General features: G+C 40.6%; 1 protein-coding gene across 1 annotated transcript; it reads left to right on the top strand.

Annotated features, from left to right (window-relative positions):
- Positions 1 to 23,983, top strand: MYOZ3 (myozenin 3). Its single transcript, XM_060765454.2, has 7 exons — positions 1 to 220; positions 7,304 to 7,396; positions 8,164 to 8,318; positions 11,411 to 11,488; positions 13,567 to 13,714; positions 14,185 to 14,365; positions 21,613 to 23,983. The coding sequence occupies exons 2-7, from the start codon at positions 7,312 to 7,314 to the stop codon at positions 21,782 to 21,784; spliced, it is 819 nt and encodes a 272-aa protein (XP_060621437.2). The 5' UTR covers positions 1 to 220; positions 7,304 to 7,311; the 3' UTR covers positions 21,785 to 23,983.
- Positions 23,984 to 24,072: the final 89 nt, after the last annotated feature.

The following is a 24,072-nucleotide window of genomic DNA, read 5'->3' as shown; positions in this document are numbered from 1 at the left end:
AAGGATTACGTTCTTTGGCATCTCAGCTGGGGACAGGATCGAGGGAGCTGCAAGGGGGGCAGGTTTCAGGGCAGCTGGAAAGCCACAGCTCGAGAATCTCTTGGGTGAGAAAAACCACAGAGGAAACCAACGCAGGGTTCTAATCCCCACCTAGGAAGCACCTGCCATTTCAAGACTGTGCAACTGGACTTTACTGCGGCCTGAGATCGGGCTCATACAGGTATGGGGAGGTCTTGTTTCTTGCTTCAGAGGCTGTCAGTAGTAAGGGAAGTGCTGCAAGGAGAAATATTTGAAAACACTGGAAATCTTGAATTGGGTTAGTGTGCTCAACAGGTGTTATCTTGGAGTGTGTAGCACAACCTTTTCAGGGCTGACATGTGGGTCTTTAGTAAGCTGAGAAAACGCTAGCAGCTAGCAAGGAGGAAAGAACTAGATTTGTCAAGAGAGAGCATAGATGTGGCTAGTATCCACCCAGTAACAAATCCAACATATGGTGGTGTGTTGTATTTGTTTTATAAAGTTGTGTTAAGGTTCTGATACAAGTGGGGGCTGTGAATGGGATTGCGGCTTCCATCCTCCACTGCAACATGAAAAATTTGACAAGGAGATGGCAAGTAATTCAAATCAAGAGAAATGGTGCACAAAATGAGGTACCTTTCTCTGTAATTAGGAAAGGCTGCAATAAGATTTTGAAAAAAATGGAAGATTAGTGGCTGTTTGATATATCCTGACTTTTGCAATGACCAAACTGCAAATTTAGTCCTAGTTCTAGTCAATGGGCAGATAATAAAATCTCCTTGTCCAAGATTAGCATGGGAGCCCACCATTTACTGCTGATGACAGTTCACCCAGAAAAGGTTTCTGGCAGAGGAAATGCTATGTAAGAACAAACTTTGACTGATCTCCAGCACTGCATTACTTTAGATGCCCTGGCTGGACACTGGACACTACCCCCACAGAAACAGCAAATGGGGAAAAGGCTCTTGACCCAAGCTGGTGATCATTTTTAAACCATGAAATGCATAGCTCAGTTGGCTTTGTAACATTAGCTCCAATCAGCTAGCTAAGTGCTAATTGGTTTTCCAGTTTCTAGTGCTCTCCGTTTCAAGCATTTCTAGTTCCCTGTTGGGCTGTCTTGTAGCATGAATATGGATGAGTTCAAAACATTCCTTTTGACTTTGTTGGAGAGAGCAGGACCATATGAAACTTGTCAACCAACTTTGTTTTCAGTGAAATTTGAGGACAAATCACCTGATCCGCAGCCAACCCAAAGATTTGCAGCTTGTATAAGAAAGAGTCAATATATGTTCAAAGGCTGGAATATCAACACAACTGGAATAATGCCCTTTTTACAAATAAAGAAACTGAATAGTGAGACTGACTGATCTCTCCACTATTAAGAATACTGAAGTCACGAATGAGTTTTTATTCTGCTTTCCTCTAAACACAAATGGCAAATGTGTCAAGATGGCAAGCTGATGTTTGAGCTAATTCTAAAGTTTTTAGTTCACTGGCACATTTTTATTTATGGCCATAAATGAAAGGGCAGGGAAATAGCAATTAGTGGGAATGGGGGAAACCCATACCCTCCTAGTTACAGAAGGCTTCAGGAGACAAGAATAAGGAAACAGGAGCTTCATTCTGCAACACCAGATGTGAATTCCTGAATTCCAGCCTGAATTCTGGTACATTGGTTCATAAATACACGTCATACAACCCCAACATAAAAAAAGCCTTTTTTCCAACTAATCTGCAAGGGATATTCTCCCAGTTCTATTGGAATACATCCATGGGAGCACATCAGTTTATGCTAGTGATATATTTGCAAGGTGATAACAATTGAAACAAGTGCCCAAACAAATGGAGCCTCGTTCCCTGACAAAACCAAATCAATCAATTGGGTAAGAAATCTGGAACTGTTGCTCATTCTGGACAGACGTGAGTCATTGTCCTGTGGATCTGTATGATCTCTCGATTGAGCACGCCTGTCTGCCTCTGACCTCAATGAGATCATTATCTCAAAAATCCCTGACTACATCCTTCACGGTCCAAGGATCAGGGTTACATCTCTCACTGCTCCCAGGTCAGTAGCTTAAAATAGGTGCTGCTGATGTAGGGAAGTGTTCTGGTAGCATTGGAGAAGAGCACATCCAGACATGAAGCAAGGGGCAGAGGTGCCTGAGGCTTTATGCTTTTCCTCTTCCTTTGATAACACAAAGGAAGAGGAAACGCATAAAGCCTCAGGCATCTCCAATGATAACACAGACTCTTACATATTTCACTTCTTTGTCATGAAAGCTCATCACAAAAGAATATTCCACTGAGTGCCCATAGGAAGGCATACTGACCACAGGAATCCAGAGAGGCAATGGGGTGTGGCATTCATAGAGTTGGATTAGGATTTGAAAGATTTAGGTTAAATCCTCACTGGGCCATGGAAGGTTGTTGACTGACTTTGGGAAAATCATTTGCTCTCATTCTAACCTACCTCACAGAGTTGTGAAGATAAAATGGGGAGGACGAAAGCTATGCACACTTATGCGCACTAGGGGAAATTTCTTCTACTACTAGGCATACGTTTCAAAAGATCACAAATGCTTTTCGAGCTCTAGGAGCAATGCTAAAAGAATGTAATGTACAGGTGGTCTTTTCATCCCTCCTCCCTGTTGTAAGACACGGACCCACAAGAGCCAGAAAAATAGTACAGGTCAATGACTGGCTTAGAAAATGGTGTCAGGAGGAACGCTTTGGCTTCCTCGACCATGGCCTGCTATTCCAGGAGGATGGCCTACTGGCAAGGGATGGGGTGCATCTCACACAAGTAGGAAAACACCTTTTTGCTCACAGACTCGCAAACCTCATTAGACGCACTTTAAACTAGGTCCACCGGGGGAGGGGGACAACAGCCTTGCGAACACTACTTTACCCATAATGTCTGGGAATCGCCAGAAGGCTAAACGGAGGGCTGCACAAACACAACAAGGACCAAGTACCAAAAGCACAATAATCCCAATTAAACAGCTCAAGGGAAGATCCCAGGGGCTCACATGTCTTTACACTAATGCACAGAGCATGGGAAATAAACAAGACAAACTCCAACTTCTAGCACTACACCACAAATATGATATCATAGCCATCACTGAAACCTGGTGGGATGACTCCTATCGCTGGAATGTAGATATCGAGGGGTATAACCTCTTTCACAGAAACCGAACAAAGGGGAGAGGAGGCGGAGTAGCCTTATATGTCAAAAACTCTTATGCTGCAGAAGAAATTCAAGACAGCAATCTGGGAAACCAGCTTGAAATCATCTGGATAAGAATCAAAGGAACTGAGACTCAAAAAGATGTCGTTGTAGGCGTCTACTACAGACCCCCAAGCCAGGAGGAAGATCTTGATGAAGTCTTCTGCCAACAGTTGACCAAACAGGCACAGAAAAGAGATGTAGTAGTCATGGGCGATTTCAACTATCCCGATATTTGCTGGAAAACAAACTCGGCCAAGAGTACAAGGTCCAACAAATTCCTCGCTTGCCTTGCAGACAATTTCATGGTCCAGAAGGTAGAAGAGGCAACAAGGGGATTGGCTACTCTTGATCTCATCCTAACAAATGCGGAGGACCTGATCGATGCGGTCGAAGTGGTAGGATCCTTAGGGGCAAGTGACCATGTGCTCCTGCAATTTGAGGTACAAAGGAAGGCCGAAACTAAGACAAGTCAAACCCGCATTTTGGACTTTAGGAGAGCTGACTTCCAAAAAATGAAGGAAACGCTGAGCAGCATTCCATGGACACAGATACTAAAAGACAAGGGAGCTACGGATGGATGGGAATTTCTCAAGAGTGAAATACTCAAGGCGCAATTGCAAACCGTGCCAACAAAGAGAAAAAATAGGACAAGTGCAAAGAAGCCAGAATGGATGTCCAAAGAACTTCTAACTGTGCTAAGACACAAAAGAGACATGCACAAGAAGTGGAAAAAGGGAGAAATCACCAAAGAAGAATTCAAACAAATAGCCAACACCTGTAGGGAAAAGGTCCGCAAAGCTAAAGCAAAAAACGAGCTCAGACTTGCCAGGGACATTAAAAACAATAAAAAGGGCTTCTATTCTTATGTCAGTAGAAAAAGGAAAAACAAGGAGGCGATAGGACCTCTTCGAGGAGAAGATGGGGCAATGCTGACAGGGGACAGGGAAAAGGCAGAACTACTTAATACCTTCTTTGCCTCGGTCTTCTCACAAAAAGAGAGTCTTCAACCTCAGCAAGATGGAGTGGATGAGGGATTGGAGGACATCCAACCCCAAATTGGGAAAGAAGTCGTCCAGGAATACCTGGCCGCTCTTAATGAGTTCAAGTCCCCAGGGCCAGATCAACTACACCCAAGAGTACTGAAGGAACTAGCGGAAGTCATTTCGGAACCATTGGCAACCATCTTTGAGAGTTCTTGGAGAACGGGAGAAGTTCCAGCAGATTGGAGGAGGGCCAATGTGGTCCCAATCTTCAAGAAGGGAAAAAAGGACGACCCAAACAACTACCGTCCGGTCAGCCTCACGTCGATACCGGGCAAGATTCTGGAAAAGATTGTTAAGGAAGCGGTCTGCAAACACTTAGAAACAAATGCAGTCATCGCTAATAGTCAACATGGATTTATCAAAAACAAGTCATGCCAGACTAATCTGATCTCTTTCTTCGATAGAGCTACAAGCTGGGTAGATGCGGGGAATGCCGTGGATGTAGCGTACCTGGATTTCAGTAAGGCCTTCGACAAGGTCCCCCATGACCTTTTGGCAAGGAAACTAGGCCAATGTGGGCTAGGCAAAACTACGGTGAGGTGGATCTGTAATTGGTTAAGTGGACGAACACAGAGAGTGCTCACTAATGCTTCCTCTTCATCTTGGAAAGAAGTGACGAGCGGAGTGCCGCAGGGTTCCGTCCTGGGCCCGGTCCTGTTCAACATCTTTATTAATGACTTAGATGAAGGGCTAGAAGGCATGATCATCAAGTTTGCAGACGACACCAAATTGGGAGGGATAGCCAATAGTCCAGAGGACAGGAGCAGAATTCAAAACGATCTTGACAGATTAGAGAGATGGGCCAAAACTAACAAAATGAAGTTCAATAGTGACAAATGCAAGATACTCCATTTCAGAAAAAATGAAATGCAAAGATACAGAATGGGGGACGCCTGGCTCGAGAGCAGTACGTGTGAAAAAGATCTTGGAGTCCTCGTGGACAACAAGTTAAACATGAGCCAACAATGTGATGTGGCAGCAAAAAAAGCCAATGGGATTTTGGCCTGCATCAATAGGAGCATAGTGTCTAGATCTAAGGAAGTAATGCTACCCCTCTATTCTGCTTTGGTTAGACCACATCTGGAATACTGTGTCCAATTCTGGGCACCACAATTCAAGAGAGATATTGACAAGCTGGAATGTGTCCAGAGGAGGGCGACTAAAATGATCAAGGGTCTGGAGAACAAGCCCTATGAGGAGCGGCTTAAGGAGCTGGGCATGTTTAGCCTGAAGAAGAGAAAGCTGAGAGGAGATAAGATAGCCATGTATAAATATGTGAGAGGAAGCCACGGGGAGAAGGGAACAAGCTTGTTTTCTGCTTCCTTGGAGACTAGGACGCGGAACAATGGCTTCAAACTACAAGAGAGGAGATTCCATCTGAACATTAGGAAGAACTTCCTGACTGTGAGAGCCGTTCAGCAGTGGAACTCTCTGCCCCGGAGTGTGGTGGAGGCTCCTTCTTTGGAAGCTTTTAAGCAGAGGCTGGATGGCCATTTGTCAGGGGTGATTTGAATGCAATATTCCTGCTTCTTGGCAGGGGGTTGGACTGGATGGCCCATGAGGTCTCTTCCAACTCTTTGATTCTATGATTCTATGATTCTACTATTTCCTGTCATTAGGTGCTGCCAGTTTGGCTTTGTGGTGACCCTGGAAATGAAAGACTTCAAAGACTTCCTGTTATCAACATTCCTGCCCAAGTCCTGCAAACTCTTGATCCTGGCTTCCTTGACTTGAGTCAAGCCATCTGTATTGTGGTCTTTTATGACTGTTTTCAAATTCCATACTTGCAGTTTCACTTATCTGGTTCTGAGGGGAAATGCTCTTTCTGGGAATTTGCTAGGCCCTCTTGCAAGTTGCCGTAGGGCTGCACTGGAAGACCAAGCAAATTCCTAGAGAGGCACTCCACTGGAATTACTTCTTTGTAGGAATGGGTCAAGTTATACTGTTAGTAAACAGCAAGGCAAAAGCGTTGGGCATTCATTTCCTCCTAAGGACCCTAGCTGGACATAGTTGCCTCTGATAATGATCATCATTTCTCTATAAGTAAATATGTTTCAAGACATCTATATATAAATAAAAATGTAATGTTTGTTTGTGGGATTAACATAATTTAAAAACCTCTGGACGAATTACTGCCAAATTTGGCGACAAGACACCTACTAACCCAAGAAGTGACCATCACTGTTTTTGCTAGAAACTGTGGAGTAAAAAGGGTATTAAAACAGCAGCAGCAGCAGCAGCACACTAAAGTCCACAGGTACCTAAAAGAAGTGCTTTCAGTTCTGGAAGAACAATGTGTGTTCAAGCAGCACTAGGCTAGAGATAGCAACAAATTATTTTGTAGGTGTGGATTCAGCAATAGTGTATTTGTTCCCCAGGCATGGGGTACACCTACACAGTCAAATTAATGCAATCTGACACCACTTCAACAGCCATAGCAGAATGCTATGGGGTTAGGAGAGTTGTGGTTATATAAGATCTTTAGCCTTCCTTGTCAGCACTCTTTGGCTCATAAAACCATAAATCTCACCAAACTACAAACTCTATAATTCCATAGCATTTAACTATGGCAGTTAAAATGATGCCAAACTGCATTAACTCCACAGTATAGCAGTATAGAGGCAACCACGATCTCTGACTTTGCACGGCCCTCTGATAGGCATCTGGTTTCTCTAACTTCCCCAGAATGGCCAGAAAATGGACACCAGCGAACAAGCTAAATAACTAGGCCTGGCCACTTCTAAAAATTAATAGAATTCAAAAAGTCAGTTTAGATACTTGCATGTTTTTATTACCACAAAATGTCATTTTGGCTCAGAAACAAGCATAATTGTCCTCAATTTTAAAAAGATTTCTAAAAATCAGAATGAAAGCACAAATCTATTAAGATATACTATCCAAATTGAATAGGTTTACAAGTAAATGGTAATTTTGGGATACCATTAACAGAACTGATATATTTTTGAAAGGTTGTATAAAGAAAAATATGGTCAGCTCTAGCTTTCCCTTGCAGGTGGAAAAATGTTTCCTGTTCCACGACTGGATCTCAGGAGAGAGCAACACCCCCCAGTCTCAGCCATTATGAAAGAGATCAGGGAAAGATATGGTAAGATGCCCTTCTGGATGCAATAATCTCCTATTTTAGACTCGAAGAACCTGTAATCCTCCATATCTAGGACTGATGGGAGTGAACATTCAAATGGTACCTGTGGTGTGGTATCAGTTCTTAATGGTTCTTCCAAATCATCCTTGAGTTGTTTCTCTTTTTGTTAAGTTTGGTTTCTTAGCCCAATGCAGGCATTTACAAGGCTTGCATCGAAAGTGTTGAGGAAGAAACCCTATAGTTGAACCTGTGGATTTCACATCCATGGATGCTCAAATCCTATTATATACAATGGCATAGAAAAGTAGTGTTCATTACATAAATTGGCAAAATCAAGGTTTGCTTTTGGGATTTTTGAAATATCATGGTATCATGGTTTAACAGTTACAGTGTTTATATTTTTATATGTATTTATGTATGTGATGTGTCGTATTTTATTTGATTGTATATGCAGCATTGGATACTGCCATGTTGTAAGTCTCTCTGAGTCCCTCTTGGGGTGAGAGAGAGCGGGATATAAATATAGTAAATAAATAAATAAAATAAAAATAAATATTATTTATGAATCTGTGGGTATGGAGAGAGAACCGCATACATATCCTAAAGACTGAGAGCGGAAAGAAGCAGAGGCAAGCTCAAGTAACTTTGGGAAATGCAGCAATGAGAAATCTCCTTTGAAGAAAGTCTAATAAGAGTGTTATCATAACTGGGAGTTGACATAAAGAGGCATAACAACAACAAAAGCACTTCATGTGTCTGTGTTTTCTCAGGTCCAAAGTTGGACTTAGGGAAGAAGGTTAGCGTCCCTCAGGATCTGATGATGGAGGAGCTTTCTTTACCGATAAATAGGGGATCCCAGCTATACCAGAAGAGGCAGAAAAGGGTGCAACAGTTTGTGCTGGAGCGTCCCAAAGAGTACACACTGGTAAGTCAACATGGGTTTTTTTTTACCTTATGCTGGAATGCTAGCAGCCACAGTGGAAGATGGCAAGACAGATGTCAGAAGCATTTGTTTCAACTCCGATGATGTGACCTGAATGGGGGACAAGGAAACCTTGGCCCTTGAGATGTTTTTAATTATGACACCCATCTTCCCTTACTAGTAGTCAGGTTGAGTGAGACTGATGGAACTCTACAGCGAAAGCATATGGAAGGCTGATGTTTCCACCCTGGAGCTGAATGACAGGTTGCTAGCTTTCTAAATGTCAAGTTGCTAGGGTGGCTTTTGGTTGCCAAACCATCCCAAGCCACTTTGTTGGCTTGGAAGGAAGCTAATTTCTTTTTTCTCATTTGATTATTAAAATGTTTGCATCTCATCCCACCTTTCTTGCCCAACAGACTGCTAAGATGACTCATGTGATACTGATAATGTATAAGACAAGCAAGAACTGAGTCAGCCATCAAATTAAAAAACCAAAAAGGAGGGAAGGTGGAACAAAAAAGTTTTAACCATAAGCCAAACCGTAGAACTTGAGAAACTTAACATTTTTAGATGAAAGAATCTAAATTTACTAGGATTCTGTGAATTGTGATCCTTTTTTTTTTAACCAAAGTGACAGTGAGGAAGACATCACATGGGTTTTCCGTCATTGAAATGTTTTAACAGAAAATACTTTTTTTCTGTGTCACAATAGCTGAACCTCTGATGCTAATGGGATGTGATTCAAAAACCTCTATTTATGATTATTACAATGGGTGGGCAGTTTGAGATGTAAGAAGGCAATTATTCAAATATCCTGGCCCTAAACTGTTAAGAGGTTTAAAGGATAAAATGCTCTAGAGGTTATTAGCAGCTATGGTATATCTTTTTGAGCCAAAAGATGATAGGAGAGTAAGAGTCTACAAGCTTATCTTCTTGGTGATGCCAGCTGACCCAGAAAATCAGGACACCTTTGCCCTTATTTTGAGGGATGCCCATGTATGATTGTGGTTATGTGTTGAATGGCCATTATCATTTTGCAGACATGTAGCTATCTGATTATCTATGTGGTCTAAGGCAGGGCTGAAGAACATCTCAGCCATGAGAAGTTTTTCATCCAATTCATGACCTTCTTCTGCAACGCCTGAGGCACGTCTCTCTCATGTTGTGCTGGAAATCATTACTCTTATCTCCCACCACCTATTGGAGCTAAGAACTGGGTTTTCCCTATTTATTGCTAAAGAAAGATATACCTTTTTCAGGACAGTCATGAGAGATAAACCTAAACTTTCAATAAGGCATGTAGGTAAGGCATTCAAATCAACCCCTGCAAGGAAAAGAATCAGAGTTATTTTTCAAAAGCTAATTTCTGTAGTTTACATCTCAGGCCCCTTCTACACTGCCAATAATCCACATTATCTACCTTGAATTGGATTGTCTGAGTTTACACTGTCATCTATTTATGTTCAAAGCAGATAATCTGGATTTTATATAGCAGTGTAGAAGGGATCTCAGTGGGCTTACATAGAACTGAGGTATGCTTTCGATGCCTGAAACTTGTTGCTACTGGATTTACTCCCAGATAGACATAAATGTGTTCTGGAATTTCCCCTCAAACAGCAAGCATTTAAAAGATGAATTTTAGCTCAACAGAGGGCCTTCTACACAGCTGTATAAAATCCAGAGTATCCGTTTTGAACTAGATTAACTGGCAGTGTAGACTCATTTAATCCTGTTCAAAACAGAAAATGTGGATTATCTGCTTTGATAATTTGGATTATTTATATGGCATTGTAGAAGGGGTCTATGTAAACACTCTTGTATATTTGAGCAGATATTCTTGGACTATAGAATAAAACAAAACAACACTAAATTCAAAAGTTAATTGTACAAATGAATACATAATGTCATGAATCCTCCAGAGGTGTCATTACCCTTTTATAGTTTCTCATGTTTAATGAAACCAATACTGGGGATTAAAAGTGCAATGAATTAACAAGAAAGGGCAAAAAAAAAACCCCTCATTTTCCCATTAGTGGAAAAGATCACTGAAGGAATACCCCCAATGGCCTTGTTTTTCAGCTTCTCAGCTCTAATAACACATGAAAATCAGTCTTCTGGAGCTTTCTTATTTTATGCCTTAAAGTGTTAAATAAATAAATGTACATCTTCTAATCTCAGAATGGTTTTAAGATTATATCACTGAAGTAGTGATTTCTCAGGGTTTTTTTACACAATTTACATTTGACAAAGCTACTTTCCCCCTGCCCAATCAAAACTGGCATTGCTTTATTAGCAATGAAATGGACATATAGTCCGAGGCATGAATGTGCAATATTTTGAGGCTTGAGGCATAGGCGAGTGGTTTCTGTGTAGTGGGTTGTAAATCCAGAATTGATTTTAGTCTGAGTTATCAAATATGCTTAGCCCTCAGCCCCTGAATATTTTTAGCACTTTGTATAGTTCCTTGAGTGCTTATAATAAAATCTGAAGTGGGTTTCCTGACCTTTCAACATGAGAGCCAACAGCCGCCAGGGGACCACGTGGCCCCCTCCCCATTGAACCCAGCAGGGGCATTCCACTTCCAGCATTTCCGCTTCCAGAAAGCTGCTGCAGATGCAACTGTTTCCACCCATGCCAACAATGCTGATATTTCTGATTCCGGGATTTTGATGGGAAACATAATGCAGCAAAGGGAACAGCATACCCCTTCCTTCCCAGAGAATCATGACCCCAATAGCCTTGTGCAAATCTTGTTTCTCTTAGGAAAAAATGTGCATGTGAAATGCATCCATTCTTCCATCAGAACTGCCAAGACTTTGATGGAATGATATATCAGGCAGCAGTGGCAGAAGACTGGGGATGCCAAATTGGTCAGAGGGAACAGCAGCATGTGTTATGCAGGTTGTATTTTGCTATCTTCTGATGTAAGAACAAGATGATGAGCTACTCTCATGCCATTTGGCTGCAAATTTCAACCGAGTGTCACATTAGGAACCACTCAGTCAGGCTCTGCATGCTTGCCACCTCAGGACATCTGCATGATCCTCCTTGCCCATGCCAGGTGTTAGTGCTCTTTTTTCTTGCTGTCTTTGCAGACCTCAATGAAAACAGTTGGATCAGAAGGAGGTTCCAATGCAAACCACAATGAAGCAGGAGCAACGGAAGGCTGGATGGTCTCTGAATGTTGCACGGAGTAGGGTGGTGATTCTTCAGGGTGGCCATGGGTTGCAGAGGAGACTTTTCTACTTGTGAAATCTTTCTATATGGAAGGCTGTTCAATCCAACATTTAAAAAAAGAAGGGAAGGTTTTTGAGGTTGCCTATCAATGGTTAGATGAGTGCTAAGCTTCCAGTGAGATCTGATTTTGAAGAGTTCCTTTGCAAAAGGAATTTACCGTACTTCATTAGCCATTATAAACTGACACTGTGTTGGTGAATTATAATCACACATCACTTTTTTGGTTGTGGCAAATGTTGGGTTTCTGGTCTGAGCATGCAATGATCCAAATCCTTCCTCAAAGTCCACCTTGTAAGCAGCAGTTCCTCCACCCAACACAGCAATTGCTGTGTTGTCAGTAGGCAAGCAGTTAGTAAGGATATCTCCAGCTAATTCCCTGAAGCTGGGCATTCTGCAAGAATGTGATCTGCACAGACTTCCCAAGAAATGCTCCCTCTAAGGACACTGCAGATGGCTATTGCAGCATGTCCACTCACAGCGGAATAGCTGGACACATCATTAAACCCTTTACTCTCCAATATGGAAATAGCTGGGCTGGAGGGCTGTTTTGCTTAAATGGTGAGTAAAGGTGGGACAGCATTTGGAGTCATGATATACCTCATATCCAGGTGGAGGTACTCAGCTCACAATGCTTTAACCACCATTTGTTATTTGTTATAATATTGAAAAAAATAACTTGCTGTTTTGCTCACTATTTTTTATTACTTTTTGGAAGGGGAAGATATTTGATTGATAAGAATGGCATGCAATCTGAAATTTCCTATTAAATGCCATTCTTTAAGTGTCCCTTGCTTGAAATGTTATTTACTACCTCAGAAAAGAACGGGAGTTTAATTTCTGTTCATTCACTATTATTCTAATGTAACTTTGCTACACTTTCACTGTCAGAAAAAGAATGGCTTGTTGCAGGCAACTATACTACTTCTAATCCAATTCTATAAGTGAGATAGTGTCCAGAATTCTCCTGGATTAGCCCCAGCTAGAGTAGACTCATTCAATCAATTGTTGAATGGTGAGTTAACATGTAGTAAATCCAATTGATTCAATATTGTACTTAAGTTCAGAATAATAATAGGATTTATAGTGGGTTTCTCTGTAACATAAGAAACATCATTGCTGAATTTGCATCTAGAAATAGAAAAGAAACATATTTAAACTATGAAGCTTTGTCCTCTCATGTCTTCTGGAGGCATTGTATGGGTGTAATACTTTGGGTTATTCTGCATTATATTTAAATGGCCACTCTAGAAGCCATGAAAGTTACAGCACTGTTACACCAATACAAATGTCAACAGGATTTTGATCTGCCCTTATCCTATTTTGTTAGAATCAATATTTAAGCAGCAAAAAAAAAAAAAAAAAAAAAAAAAAAATCAGCCTTGGAGCTCTTTGCATTCAATAGCAAGACTATAATTATGAAATGTACAAGATCAGTTTTAGACTGAGGTCTCACTGGTTTTGGGAAGAGTGTCCTTGCATTGGAGGCAACTGCTAATTGTCACAGCCAATGCAAGTTTATCTTTCTATTTCTGAACCCCAAAAGTAGCTATTCATCAAAATGTCTGAATAGGATTCTATTCCTAATTTACTACGACTACTACTGTAAGTCCTTCACTTTCTCAGGGATTATGTACAAAGCTATGAAAGTGGAAAAATCAGTCATTTTTAAATATCTGGCAAAAGTAGACCATAGAGTCATGCTGGAGTACCTAGTGATTTCTAGAAAGAACGTATTAATCAAATTTGCAAATAATCAAATTAGAAAAAGTTCAACTCACAAATGTGGAGGTGTAGAATTATTATTATTATTATTATTATTATTATTATTATTATTACCAATGTTATTTATATCCTTTCTTTTTTCCAAGACTTTGATGCAAGGCATATTACATATTAAAAAGATTACAGTTAAAAACATACAAAAATCCACATTAAAGCTAAGATCTAATTCTCCCACAAGACACTAGAGAAGGTTGGGGGTGACAGTAAATATTTCTTGGTTTTTTTCTCATAGAGCAACCACAATGCAGAGGGGAAGGAGAATGTCCCAGATGGCCTCCAAGCTGCAGTTTCAGGCAAGGGAGCACCACCAAAGGTACCACAGAAGACAAGCAAAGTCTTGAGGATGAGCAAAGCCCTGAATCCCAATGCCATTGCACCAGGTGAAGAACCAATCTTTAGGAACATGACCACTGGACATGCTTTTAAAAATGCCAGTAGTGTTAGCTGAATTTCTCAACCCAGGCTCAACGACACTCTTATGTGCAGATGAAGGATTTATTAACAATATTGTGATAGACAGAAATTGGGGAGTCACAATCTGTTGGTTACAACTACATGACTGCGACCAGGTGTGGGGATAGTGCAGCCCTCCAGATGTTGTAAAATGGCTGCTCCCAGTGCTCCCTAATCTGCAATACTTCAGATATCTTTCAGCTGAGGAGCCATCAGGCTGAAATAGTAGGAGTTGTGAGATGACATTGTCAGACTATGACAGTGGAGAATCTCAGGCTCTGGCTTACACAGATATGTGCTGGATTGATGCCTATGTATGTCATTAAAGGATCCCAACTAATGTCTTTCAGGTTTTTCTTTCATTATAATAAAGATACATTTGGCATTCCCAATGCAGGTTATTCTGGTCCTCTAAAGGAGATGCCCCCAGAGAAGTTCAACAGAACAGCCATCCCCAAAGGCTACCAGTCTCCTTGGCGGGAATTCCTTAGCAGTGAGGATTACCAAGTAGACCACGAGATCCGTTTGCCTGAACCTCCCAAGAAAATGAACATTTCTGATCTTCGGAGCTTCAACAGGTAATGGCTTACTACATTTCTCTATGGAATTTTTCCATAAATTGCAAACAATCTGAAGGCACATACAACAACTTGCTTTTACACTAATTGTTCCTAGGCTTAGTAAGCAAGAGGTTTAGAATGCCTTTCTATTTTCACCTTAATGAACTGTTAGGTTGTGGGGGAGGAGGTAACAAGGAGATATTTATATTTATTTATTTCAAGCATTTATACCCCTTCCTTCTCGACTTCTGAGGAGGGACTCAGAACGGCTTCCAAACAAGCAACAATTCAATGCAAAACATGATTTAAAACACCAAATAAATACATTCATACACACACACACACACACACACATATAAATTAGTTCGCCATATTAAAATCACCATATTAAAATCATCATCCAAAACAGTCCAAGTACGGTCCAATAAAATCTTATCTTCCCAGTAAAACAACTATTCTGTGAACGCTTGATCCCATAACCAGGATTTAAGTTTTTTATTCTGGAAGGTCAGAAGGATGGGAGCGGATCTAACTTCATTAGGGAGGGAGTTCCACAGCCGAGGGGCCACCATGAAGAAGGCCCTGTCTCTCATCCCCACCAAATGCTATTGTGATGGTGGTGGGACCGAGAGCAGAGCCTCCCCGGATGATCTTAAGGCCTTAGATGGTTTGTAGATGGAGATACATTCAGACAAGTAAACTGGGCTGGAACTGTTTAGGGCTTTATAGATTAATACCAGCATTTTGAATCGACCCTGGAAGCTAATGGGCAGCCAGTGGAGCTGGCATAGCAAGGGAGTTGTCAGCTCTCTGTACTCCACTCCCGTGAGCAACATGGCTGCTGAACATTGGACTAGTTGAAGCTTTTGAGCAGTCTTCAGAGGCAACCCCATGTAGAGTGCATTGCAGTAGTCTATTTGGGATATAACCAGAGCATGGACCACCATGGCCAAGTCAGACCTCCCAAGATATGGGTGCAGCTGGTGCACAAGTTTTAACTGTGCAAAAGCTCCCCTGGCCACCACCGAGACCTGGGGTTCCAGGCTCAGTGATGAGTCCAGGATCACTTCCAAGCTGTGAACCTGTGCCTTCAGGGGGAGTGTGACCCCATCAAGCACAGACTGTAACCCTATGCCCTGTTCGGCCTTACAACTGACCAGGAGGAAGATGAATGACATAGTAGGAAAACATGGGAGGCTTATAAATATAGCATGACATAATCTGGCACCCTCTAAATGTATATGAATTAAGTGGGACACATGTATAATAAAAGCTTCAATGAGAAGCATCCTGCATCTGGAAGCCACCAGATTCCTTAAAAGATCCTACCAGGACATTGCCTGGCTTTGCTTTCAGAGAAGAAATGCTCTGTTTATATGTGGAGCGGGTGTCACATTGCAGTTCAGTGCCTACTGGGTCATTGGGTTGCAAACTACTCTCTTGCCATTCTTACTCTCCAGACAATAACATCTCAAGTGAATTCTTCTGCTATTAGGCCACACACACACAAGCTTCAGCTCCTTGGCAGTGGTAAATATAAGAGTGCTCAAGAGAAGGATAACAATGCATGGACGCTGCATGAATTGCTGCTTTTCCATTCTGTTGTTGAAGTGCCTTGTTATAGAACAAAATGACTCCCCAAAGACTAATCCAATTACAGCATGGGTGAGAACGCACTTCTGTGAGTTTCTTATATTTCATCAAGGCATTTGGTGTGAAATCATTTTTTAAATTTCACTTCAGAAAACCTGCTATTTTTGCTGAAACGCAAATGACCACTAAACAAACTTTTAAGTTTGCATGGCCAGCACATACAAGGAGCTCACAACCTTCTTGGTATCAATGGAGACAATCAGATTATGCTTCTGGAATTGGGACTGGAAACCAACCATTAATATGAATGTATGCCTGCAGACATTCACAATCCCTACCATTCAAACATTTTAACACCAAGAATAAAAAGTGTATTTCAAAGCTGTGCATGTCTATTAAGGAGTGAGGAGCAATGAAATGGCTTTCGGGTTTGTAAAGCACATCACACACTATTTAACAAGCAAGCTATCCAAATGCCCTATTCAAAGGTCATGGCATTTGTTAGCTCCAGAGGGCACTGACTGAGGACCTTGGCCATAGGTGAAGATTGAGCATTCCTGCCCTAAGCAGTATTTTCATTTTGTCAGGACTAAAGTCGGGAACTAACATCAATTTATCAAGGATCAGGAATTTTTTCCAGAGGGTGGTACAATACAAGAAAAACAAAAGCTTTGTGGATTAAAGCTCACTGCTGGCTGGATTATTGATATGCTATTGATGCTGATATGGATAGCAGAGCCAGAAGGCTAGAGTTTCTGTTGTTAAGCTGCAACAGTAAGCCAGTTGCAGTTGGGTATTAATCTATGGTTTTAAAAAAATGAATATATGATAGCTAAATGGACAAACTTCAGCCTTGTTGATAAATATCTCCAGAGGTATTTTGCAGACAATTGTTGAGGATCTCATAAAGATTTGATTCAGAATGGTAATTATGACTTTCCAAATATTAGCCAAGTTACAAAGTATGGAACATAGCCATAGAGCGATGGAAACTTTAGAATTCTTGCCCTGGAAACAACTGATCTCAAAGGAAATATTGGTAAGAGAGTAACTGGAATATGGTGCCCAATAAGTACATCACCTGTCTGATTTTCTCAATAAATATATAAGAAACATTGGTCCAAAGAGACCTCAAGGGAAGAAACAATGGAGTCAAGAACAAATACATTAAGGCAAAGGAAAATGTGTTCTTAAGACCAAGAACCTGTCTAAAGCTGGTGGAACCTAAAACTCCACTGGCATACTTTGATGGATAATAGAGATGCACCCAGCCTGGCAGTGATGGTGGTGGTGACACGCTGCCTCAGGGCACCAAGCACCTTATAAGCTGGTCTGTACTGCTTTCAAAAATGGTATTGTTTACCTTGATATGCAAACTTGTAAAAAGCACCGGACATCATAGAGTACTGGTTTGAGTGTTGGACCGAGACACTGGGAAACCAGGGTTTGAATCTCGCTCAGCCATGGAAACCCACTGGGTGACTTCAGGCAAGTCACACTCTTAGCCTCAGAGAAAGGCAAAGGCAAACCCCTCAGAACAAACTTTGCCAAGAAAACTCCCAAGCCTTAGAGTTGTCATAAATGATTTGAAGGCACACAGCAACATCAACCTGTCACCTTATAAAGATTCCAGCCTCCTTTGATATGACACAAGTTTAATCCATTCACTTTATTATGGTATTACAAATATTACAAATATGACCACCATAAGTAAATGTAACTCTTTGCATTACTGGGGTAAAAAGAAATTTTGCAAGTAAACCTGAAAATTGTTCAGAGAAGTCAATGCTATAAGATAAGCCAAAATTCTGCATACAAGCAAAGCCTATTTTTAATCTTGAAAATAAATATGAAGAGTGGGGAGAACTGTCAAACCAGTATTGATGTCAACTTTCAACAATAACTAATTTGCAACTTACTAAACTTCAGAGCATCTTATCCAGAATGTATATTCCTAAAGGCCCATTCAATTTCCTCAAGTTTGGAATGCCCTCCCCATAGAGATAAGATCAGCCTCCTCGCTGATGGTATTTCGAAAAAGACTGAAGACATGGATGTTTGAACAAGCATTCGGCTAATCCGGTCCAATGAAGTTGATGATCAAGGACTGGTAACCACAGACGATGAAATTGGATTATGATTTTAGTTAAGAGATGCACTGGTTTGTATTGGTGGCCCAATACTGTGTATTGTGTATGTGGTTTTATGCTTTTTAAACTGAATATTGTTGATTATTGTAGTGTTGTAAACCGCGTTGAGTCGCCAATGTAGGCTGAGAAACGGCGGTATACAAGCGCAGTAATAAATAAATAAATAAATAAGTTCAACACCACTGTTGCAAAAGCCATGCCTTGCTACAGTCTGCTTAGTTATTCCCACCACTCTTCTGAAACCCAAGGTTTTACATTTTATTTGAAACAGAACATTCCCATGTGTCTCAATACCTTTAACACATGTTGGATCAGGGAACTGTTCCAGAGACTTACTGGTACTCTTTTAACTTTCACTTCGAATTTATTTCTGGCCTTGTAGCAGAACCGCATTCATGAATAACAAACAGAAGTAGCTGCCTCATTTCTTTCTTCCTCTAATGCGGTCTGTTTGAAGTTTAAAATTAGCACTCAATAGCCCAAATTGCTTGCCACTTCAACTTGTTAGTGTATCAGTAGTTATGTCTTGCCAGTTCCAAGATTGACAATTTGCATGTGAGATGAAGGATTTTTTAAAAATTCCAAGGTAAAGGAGATACAGCTTTAGTATTTGCATCCGGATTTATTGAGTGGTGGGCACAGCAACAGGCCACTTGATTTCCCCATAATGCCCTGGACCAAGGCTGCAGTGAAGATTATGGAGGAAAAAAGCAGGCTAAGAAGATTCTGTGAGGAAAATGCACAATTAAATGTTGGAATAACTTCTTGTTATGGAAATTCAATCTCTTTTATTTAAAAAATCACTGCCCGTGCCATTCTATCAAAACTTATTTTCTATTTATGGGGTTGGAAACCCTCAATTCTACAAGCTGGGTTTTTGGTTGCTGGAATACTATTGCTTATGAAATGAAAACAGCTGTGTTTTAGTTTTATCCATTTTTTAAAAAAAATACCAGAATAATTTATTTGAATACTGTGTTGTTGTGGGTTTTTCAGGCTGTATGGCCATGCTCCTGAAGCTTTCTCTTCTGACGTTTCGCCTGCATCTGTGACAGGCATCCTAAGAGGTTGTGAGGTCTGTTGGAAACTAGGAAAATTGTTTTTATATATCTGTGGAAGGTCCAGGGTGGAAGAAAGAACTCTTGTCTGTTGGAGCTATGTGTGAATGTTTCAATTGGCCACGATTGCACATTGAAAAATTCACACATACCTCCAACAGACAAGAGTTCTTTCCCCCACCCTGGACCTTCCACAGATATATAAACCCAATTTTCATAGTTACCAACAAACCTCTCAACCTCTGAGATTGCCTGCCACAGATGCAGGCAAAACATCAGGAGAGAATGCTGTTGGACCTCTCTTCCAGAAAGGGTCTTTGATCCACACAAAATGTAAGAAGAGGAGCCTAAGGGAAAAATACAATTCTTGGACTGGTTCTTTAAATTGACACTGGAAGACAAATTCCCATTCAGTCATAGAAACACTTAGGGTTACCTAGGACAAGTCACACACTCTCAGCCTTAGAGGAAAGCAAAGATAAATTCAACAAATCTTGTTAAGAAAACCTTAGCAGCATCCAGCTGATACCGAATGAGAAACTCCCTCTTGGGCACATAGAAGGCTCTGAACAGACTGCGCTCTGACACTACGAGGTACACAGCCAATCTTCATAAATGGGACTACAAAATGGAGTATACAACACACAAGTGTGGAGAACAGCAAACCACAGACCACTTACTACAATGCAACCTGAGCCCTGCTACATGAACACAGAGGACCTTCTTACAGCGACACCAGAGGCACTCCAAATGGTCCGCTTCTGGTCAAAGAAAATCTAGTATAATGCCAAGTTTTTAACTTTGTGTTTTTAAATACATTACAACTGTATCCTCAATTTGTTTCTGACATGATAAATAACTAAATATAGCTGCAAACTTGATAAGTATGACCCCTAAACCTTCATCTAAGTCATTAATAAAAATATTGAACAGTATTGGGCCCAGGATTGAACCCTGTGACACTCCATTATAATTATGCATGATAAATAAATAGCATTAAACTCATTATATATAACTTGACTTGAGATAAAGTGATCATGCTTGGAATATTAAGAGCAGATTTTTTTTCAGACTATAACAACAAATGTAACTTTAATTACATTTTTGTTACAAATAGACATACAACATCTTGAATTGTATGAAATACCTGAACTATAAGGACTCATTTTGGCTTTACTAGTTTGAGGAACAGTGGGATATGTGAATTAAAACAGAAGAAACCATCAACATTTTTTAAAAAATCTTCTATTTCCACCAGCTTTCCATAGTATCAAGCAAAGATAATGAGACTTGAAAAAAATGAATCAAGAATTTTAATCTGATACTGTACAAGGACTTAGATAAATATCTTCCTTTTACATCACTTTAAAAAAATGTCTTTGGAACAATATATGAACACCCCTTCTTAAGGATGTTATTCATCATTCTGAAAGAAAATATTCCATTAATTCCTTTTATTTCATTTCTTTTTTCTAAGATGGAAAATGATTCAGAGAGGGGGGAAATGTTTTCCTATTTTTTTCTTTGCTTTTGCATTTCTCCTTCTAACCCCAGGAAGGGCAAGAGTGGGCTGTAGCCTTGGACTGGGAGGGAGACATGCTTTTGGCAACAGGAGAGGGAACAATGCTCTTTTCTTTCAGTATTGACAGGACTCTGTAATTCACTTGTATTCACAAGTCTCTCAACCAGCAATTGCACCTCCAAGATGAAAGCAAATTGAGATGTGCTTCAGAGTTGGATCTAACACCCCCTCCTTCGCATGGTTTGCTGCTGAATGTTTGATGGCAACTGTATAGCAGTGGCAGTATTAGCATGTGCGTCAGGTTAGAAGAGCTCCCAAGGCCAGGAAGTCACCCATTGTTGTTTTTATGTAAACCCACCAACCTCTAAGTTAAAATGTATTCATGTATAGATTTCCCCTGTTACAAATAACCTGCTGATCTGTGAGGCAGCCTATATATCTAAAAACACTCGAAGACAGTGGCTGGCCAGGGGACTAAAACAAGCTATTCATGAATACTGCTAGATGCAGGTACAAAGACAGTACCCTAATGACAGTAGATCATCTGATCTTGGAAGCTAAGTGCAGTCAAACTTGGTTAGTTCTTGGATGGAAGACTACAAAGGAATACCGCATAGTGTAGACTGTATTTCAGAGGAAGGAATTGGTTGAATTTCACCTGAGTATTCCTTATCTAAGAAAATTCGTGGGGTCGCCATAAGGCAACAGGCAACCTGAAAGTACATATGCCCACAGTTACAAAGGGAGCTGTATCTAATCGTGTTACATCGTTTGAGAGCACTAGTACAGTGTGGGAAACCATCTTTGTTTTCATAATGGGAAATTATATTGGCAATCTTGACTTGTCTTATGTGATCAAGGATCAGGCTATTTGTCTCCACTTAAGCTTCAACAGCTGCTGTGCAAACCAATTACAGCTCTTGCTTATCTCTTCCTCTGCAGGACACCAACTCCATTTGGTGGGCCATTACTGAATGATGTCTTCCCAGGGTTTGAGATGGGCGAAGATCCCACAGACACCATGAACAGCCTGCAGCTCATTTCCAACAGGCCCAGTTTTAACAGAACACCTCGAGGCTGGATACAGGCTATGCCAGAATCAGAGGATTTGTAACCTGATATAATACTGTTGCCTCTCCCTTCTCAAAATTCACACCCCAGTTTACTAATATGTGACTGCCAGAAAGGAGCCTCTTTAGTACAGATAGTCTACATACATGATATCAAGTGGGATTCATAGCTTTTCCTTGCTGCTTGTCCATTGCACGTACCGCACCTGACTCCCTGCTAGGGCCATTACTGTTCCTCATGTGTCACCCTTTCCTACTAGGATGCAATTTTAAAAAGCTCTTACGGTGAAATAAGACCAGCCCTCAAACCACAAATAGCCAAGAAGCCAGGTTGAGCCAAGTGAAAAGAACAGTATGTCTAGAGAAGTGATTTGAGAAGGGAGTGCATGTTCAAAAGAACCATTATTTTATCTACAAACACGGAAATATTAGGCTACATTTGGACATCTAGTTTGTGCCAAATACTTGCCAAGAATTTTCAGAGATAAATCAAATTAAGGTACACTGAAAAACTTGATTTACTTTATTATTTAGGATATATTTCTTCCAAGATTTTAAACCTCTCTTCTGCCTTCTCTTGGCATGGAATCCAAAGAGTTAACCCTATAGAACTACTTTTTGGAGGGAGAGGGAGGCCTAGCATCAAAGGTTCAAACCAAGAGTGGACTTGTGTGGCCTGTGACCCCTCTCAACATGTTGGGTCCTTTTTCTGGAAAAAAGGAGGAAAGATCGTCACACCTGAAAGATGGCAGGAATTCACTTTTTAAATAGACATGGGGAGGGAAGCTGTTTTACTTAACCTTAAACAAAATTCGGTACTGTTCCATTACTGGGTGGCAGCCAAAAGGGACAGAGAAGGATATAGAACATTTTACAGGGGGGGAGTAAGAGAAACACCCCCATTTTTGCTGGTTATTCCCTCCCACCAACTTCCCATGCCATAAACAAGGGCCCTTTCCATGACTGCAACATGGGTGGTGTGAATAACAGGAAAGCAGGTGGAAATAGTTTTACTTCTTCAACCCCCCCCCCCCCCTGTAAAATGAACTATCCATCTGTCTAGCACCCCTTTTGATCTACCTAAAATTCAAAGACAAGAGGACTGCAGATGCTTCTAGTTTGGTTTTGTTCCATTATGGGGGCATTTTGGGCAATATGTCTGGCCTCAGGAAGGCAACAAATGCCCACCCTGCTGCAGTTCACCAGCCCTGCCCATGTTTTGATATTGAATCTCAATAACCTATCACAATGGTGCTAAATGAACTGGTAAAACAGTTCCAAAGGGGCCAAGCCAATTATCATTCATATTTCCAATCACTCTTGGGGAAAGCAACACACAAACATTCTCTTACTCACTTTTGGCAATAGGAAATGTCACTGGATGCCATTATAAAAATACTGGAATTTTCTTGAAATCATAGCTTTAGGTTTATAAATGATCAGTGGGCAGAGCAGCAAGGATTTCAGGGGGAATAATGTTCATTTTCTCAAATACTGGAAATAAAGTGAAATAAATGGATAGTCTTATGACTGGTAAGCTTCTCTGTAGGCCCACAACTGGCAAGAGTGGACCACTTGTCAGACCAGATTGTCCAAAAGTGTCATATGATATGTAGATAATATATGGAGCAGAATGACAAAGACAGAGAAATGGAATGAACTGCAGGATCAATTCTGAGGCTGAGTAACCATGTTAAAGTCTTAAGGTGCCCATGGCTCTGTTGTTTTTGCTGCATAAGCTTTAAGATGCCACAATACTTTGTTGTCAATGAGAGGAGGGCTTTCTTAAATATCTATGTCCATTAACTGATTGTAATTTATTCATTTTGTGCTCCCACCCCCACCCCCACACCTCAATCAGCAGAATTAGTTTGTGCAATTTTATGGATATTTAATTTTTTAATTTATTGATATTTATGTGGTTGTTAAACTACAGCATTTTGCTTATTTAGATCTTTTATTATTGAGAAGCTACAATATTTATAAAATAATGTAACTTTAAACACAAAATGTATCGACTCCTTAAAGGGAATTTGAAAATCAATTCTTACCACCTAATAGCTACTTGAAACACTTAAGAGTAGACTTTCCATTCCACCTCATATACAAACAGTTAAATAGGTAGGAATTTCAATCTATTATTTGTTACAAAATCCTGATGAGTGTACAACTATTCACTTCCAGATCTTTGAAAGTGTACGGTAACTGGGAAAGGGGAAATAAAAGGAATTATATTTTAAAAAGTATCATGCTTGGTTATTTGTTGAAGAGATTTTTTTTCTTGCAAATGAAAATGCAGAAAGAAACATGTGAAGTGTAAATTTAAACTCTG

The sequence above is a fragment of the Anolis sagrei genome, chromosome 2 (genome assembly GCF_037176765.1).
Source record: "Anolis sagrei isolate rAnoSag1 chromosome 2, rAnoSag1.mat, whole genome shotgun sequence".
In the NCBI taxonomy this organism is placed as follows: Eukaryota; Metazoa; Chordata; class Lepidosauria; order Squamata; family Dactyloidae; genus Anolis; species Anolis sagrei.
This window is presented reverse-complemented; position numbering and strand designations above follow the sequence as displayed.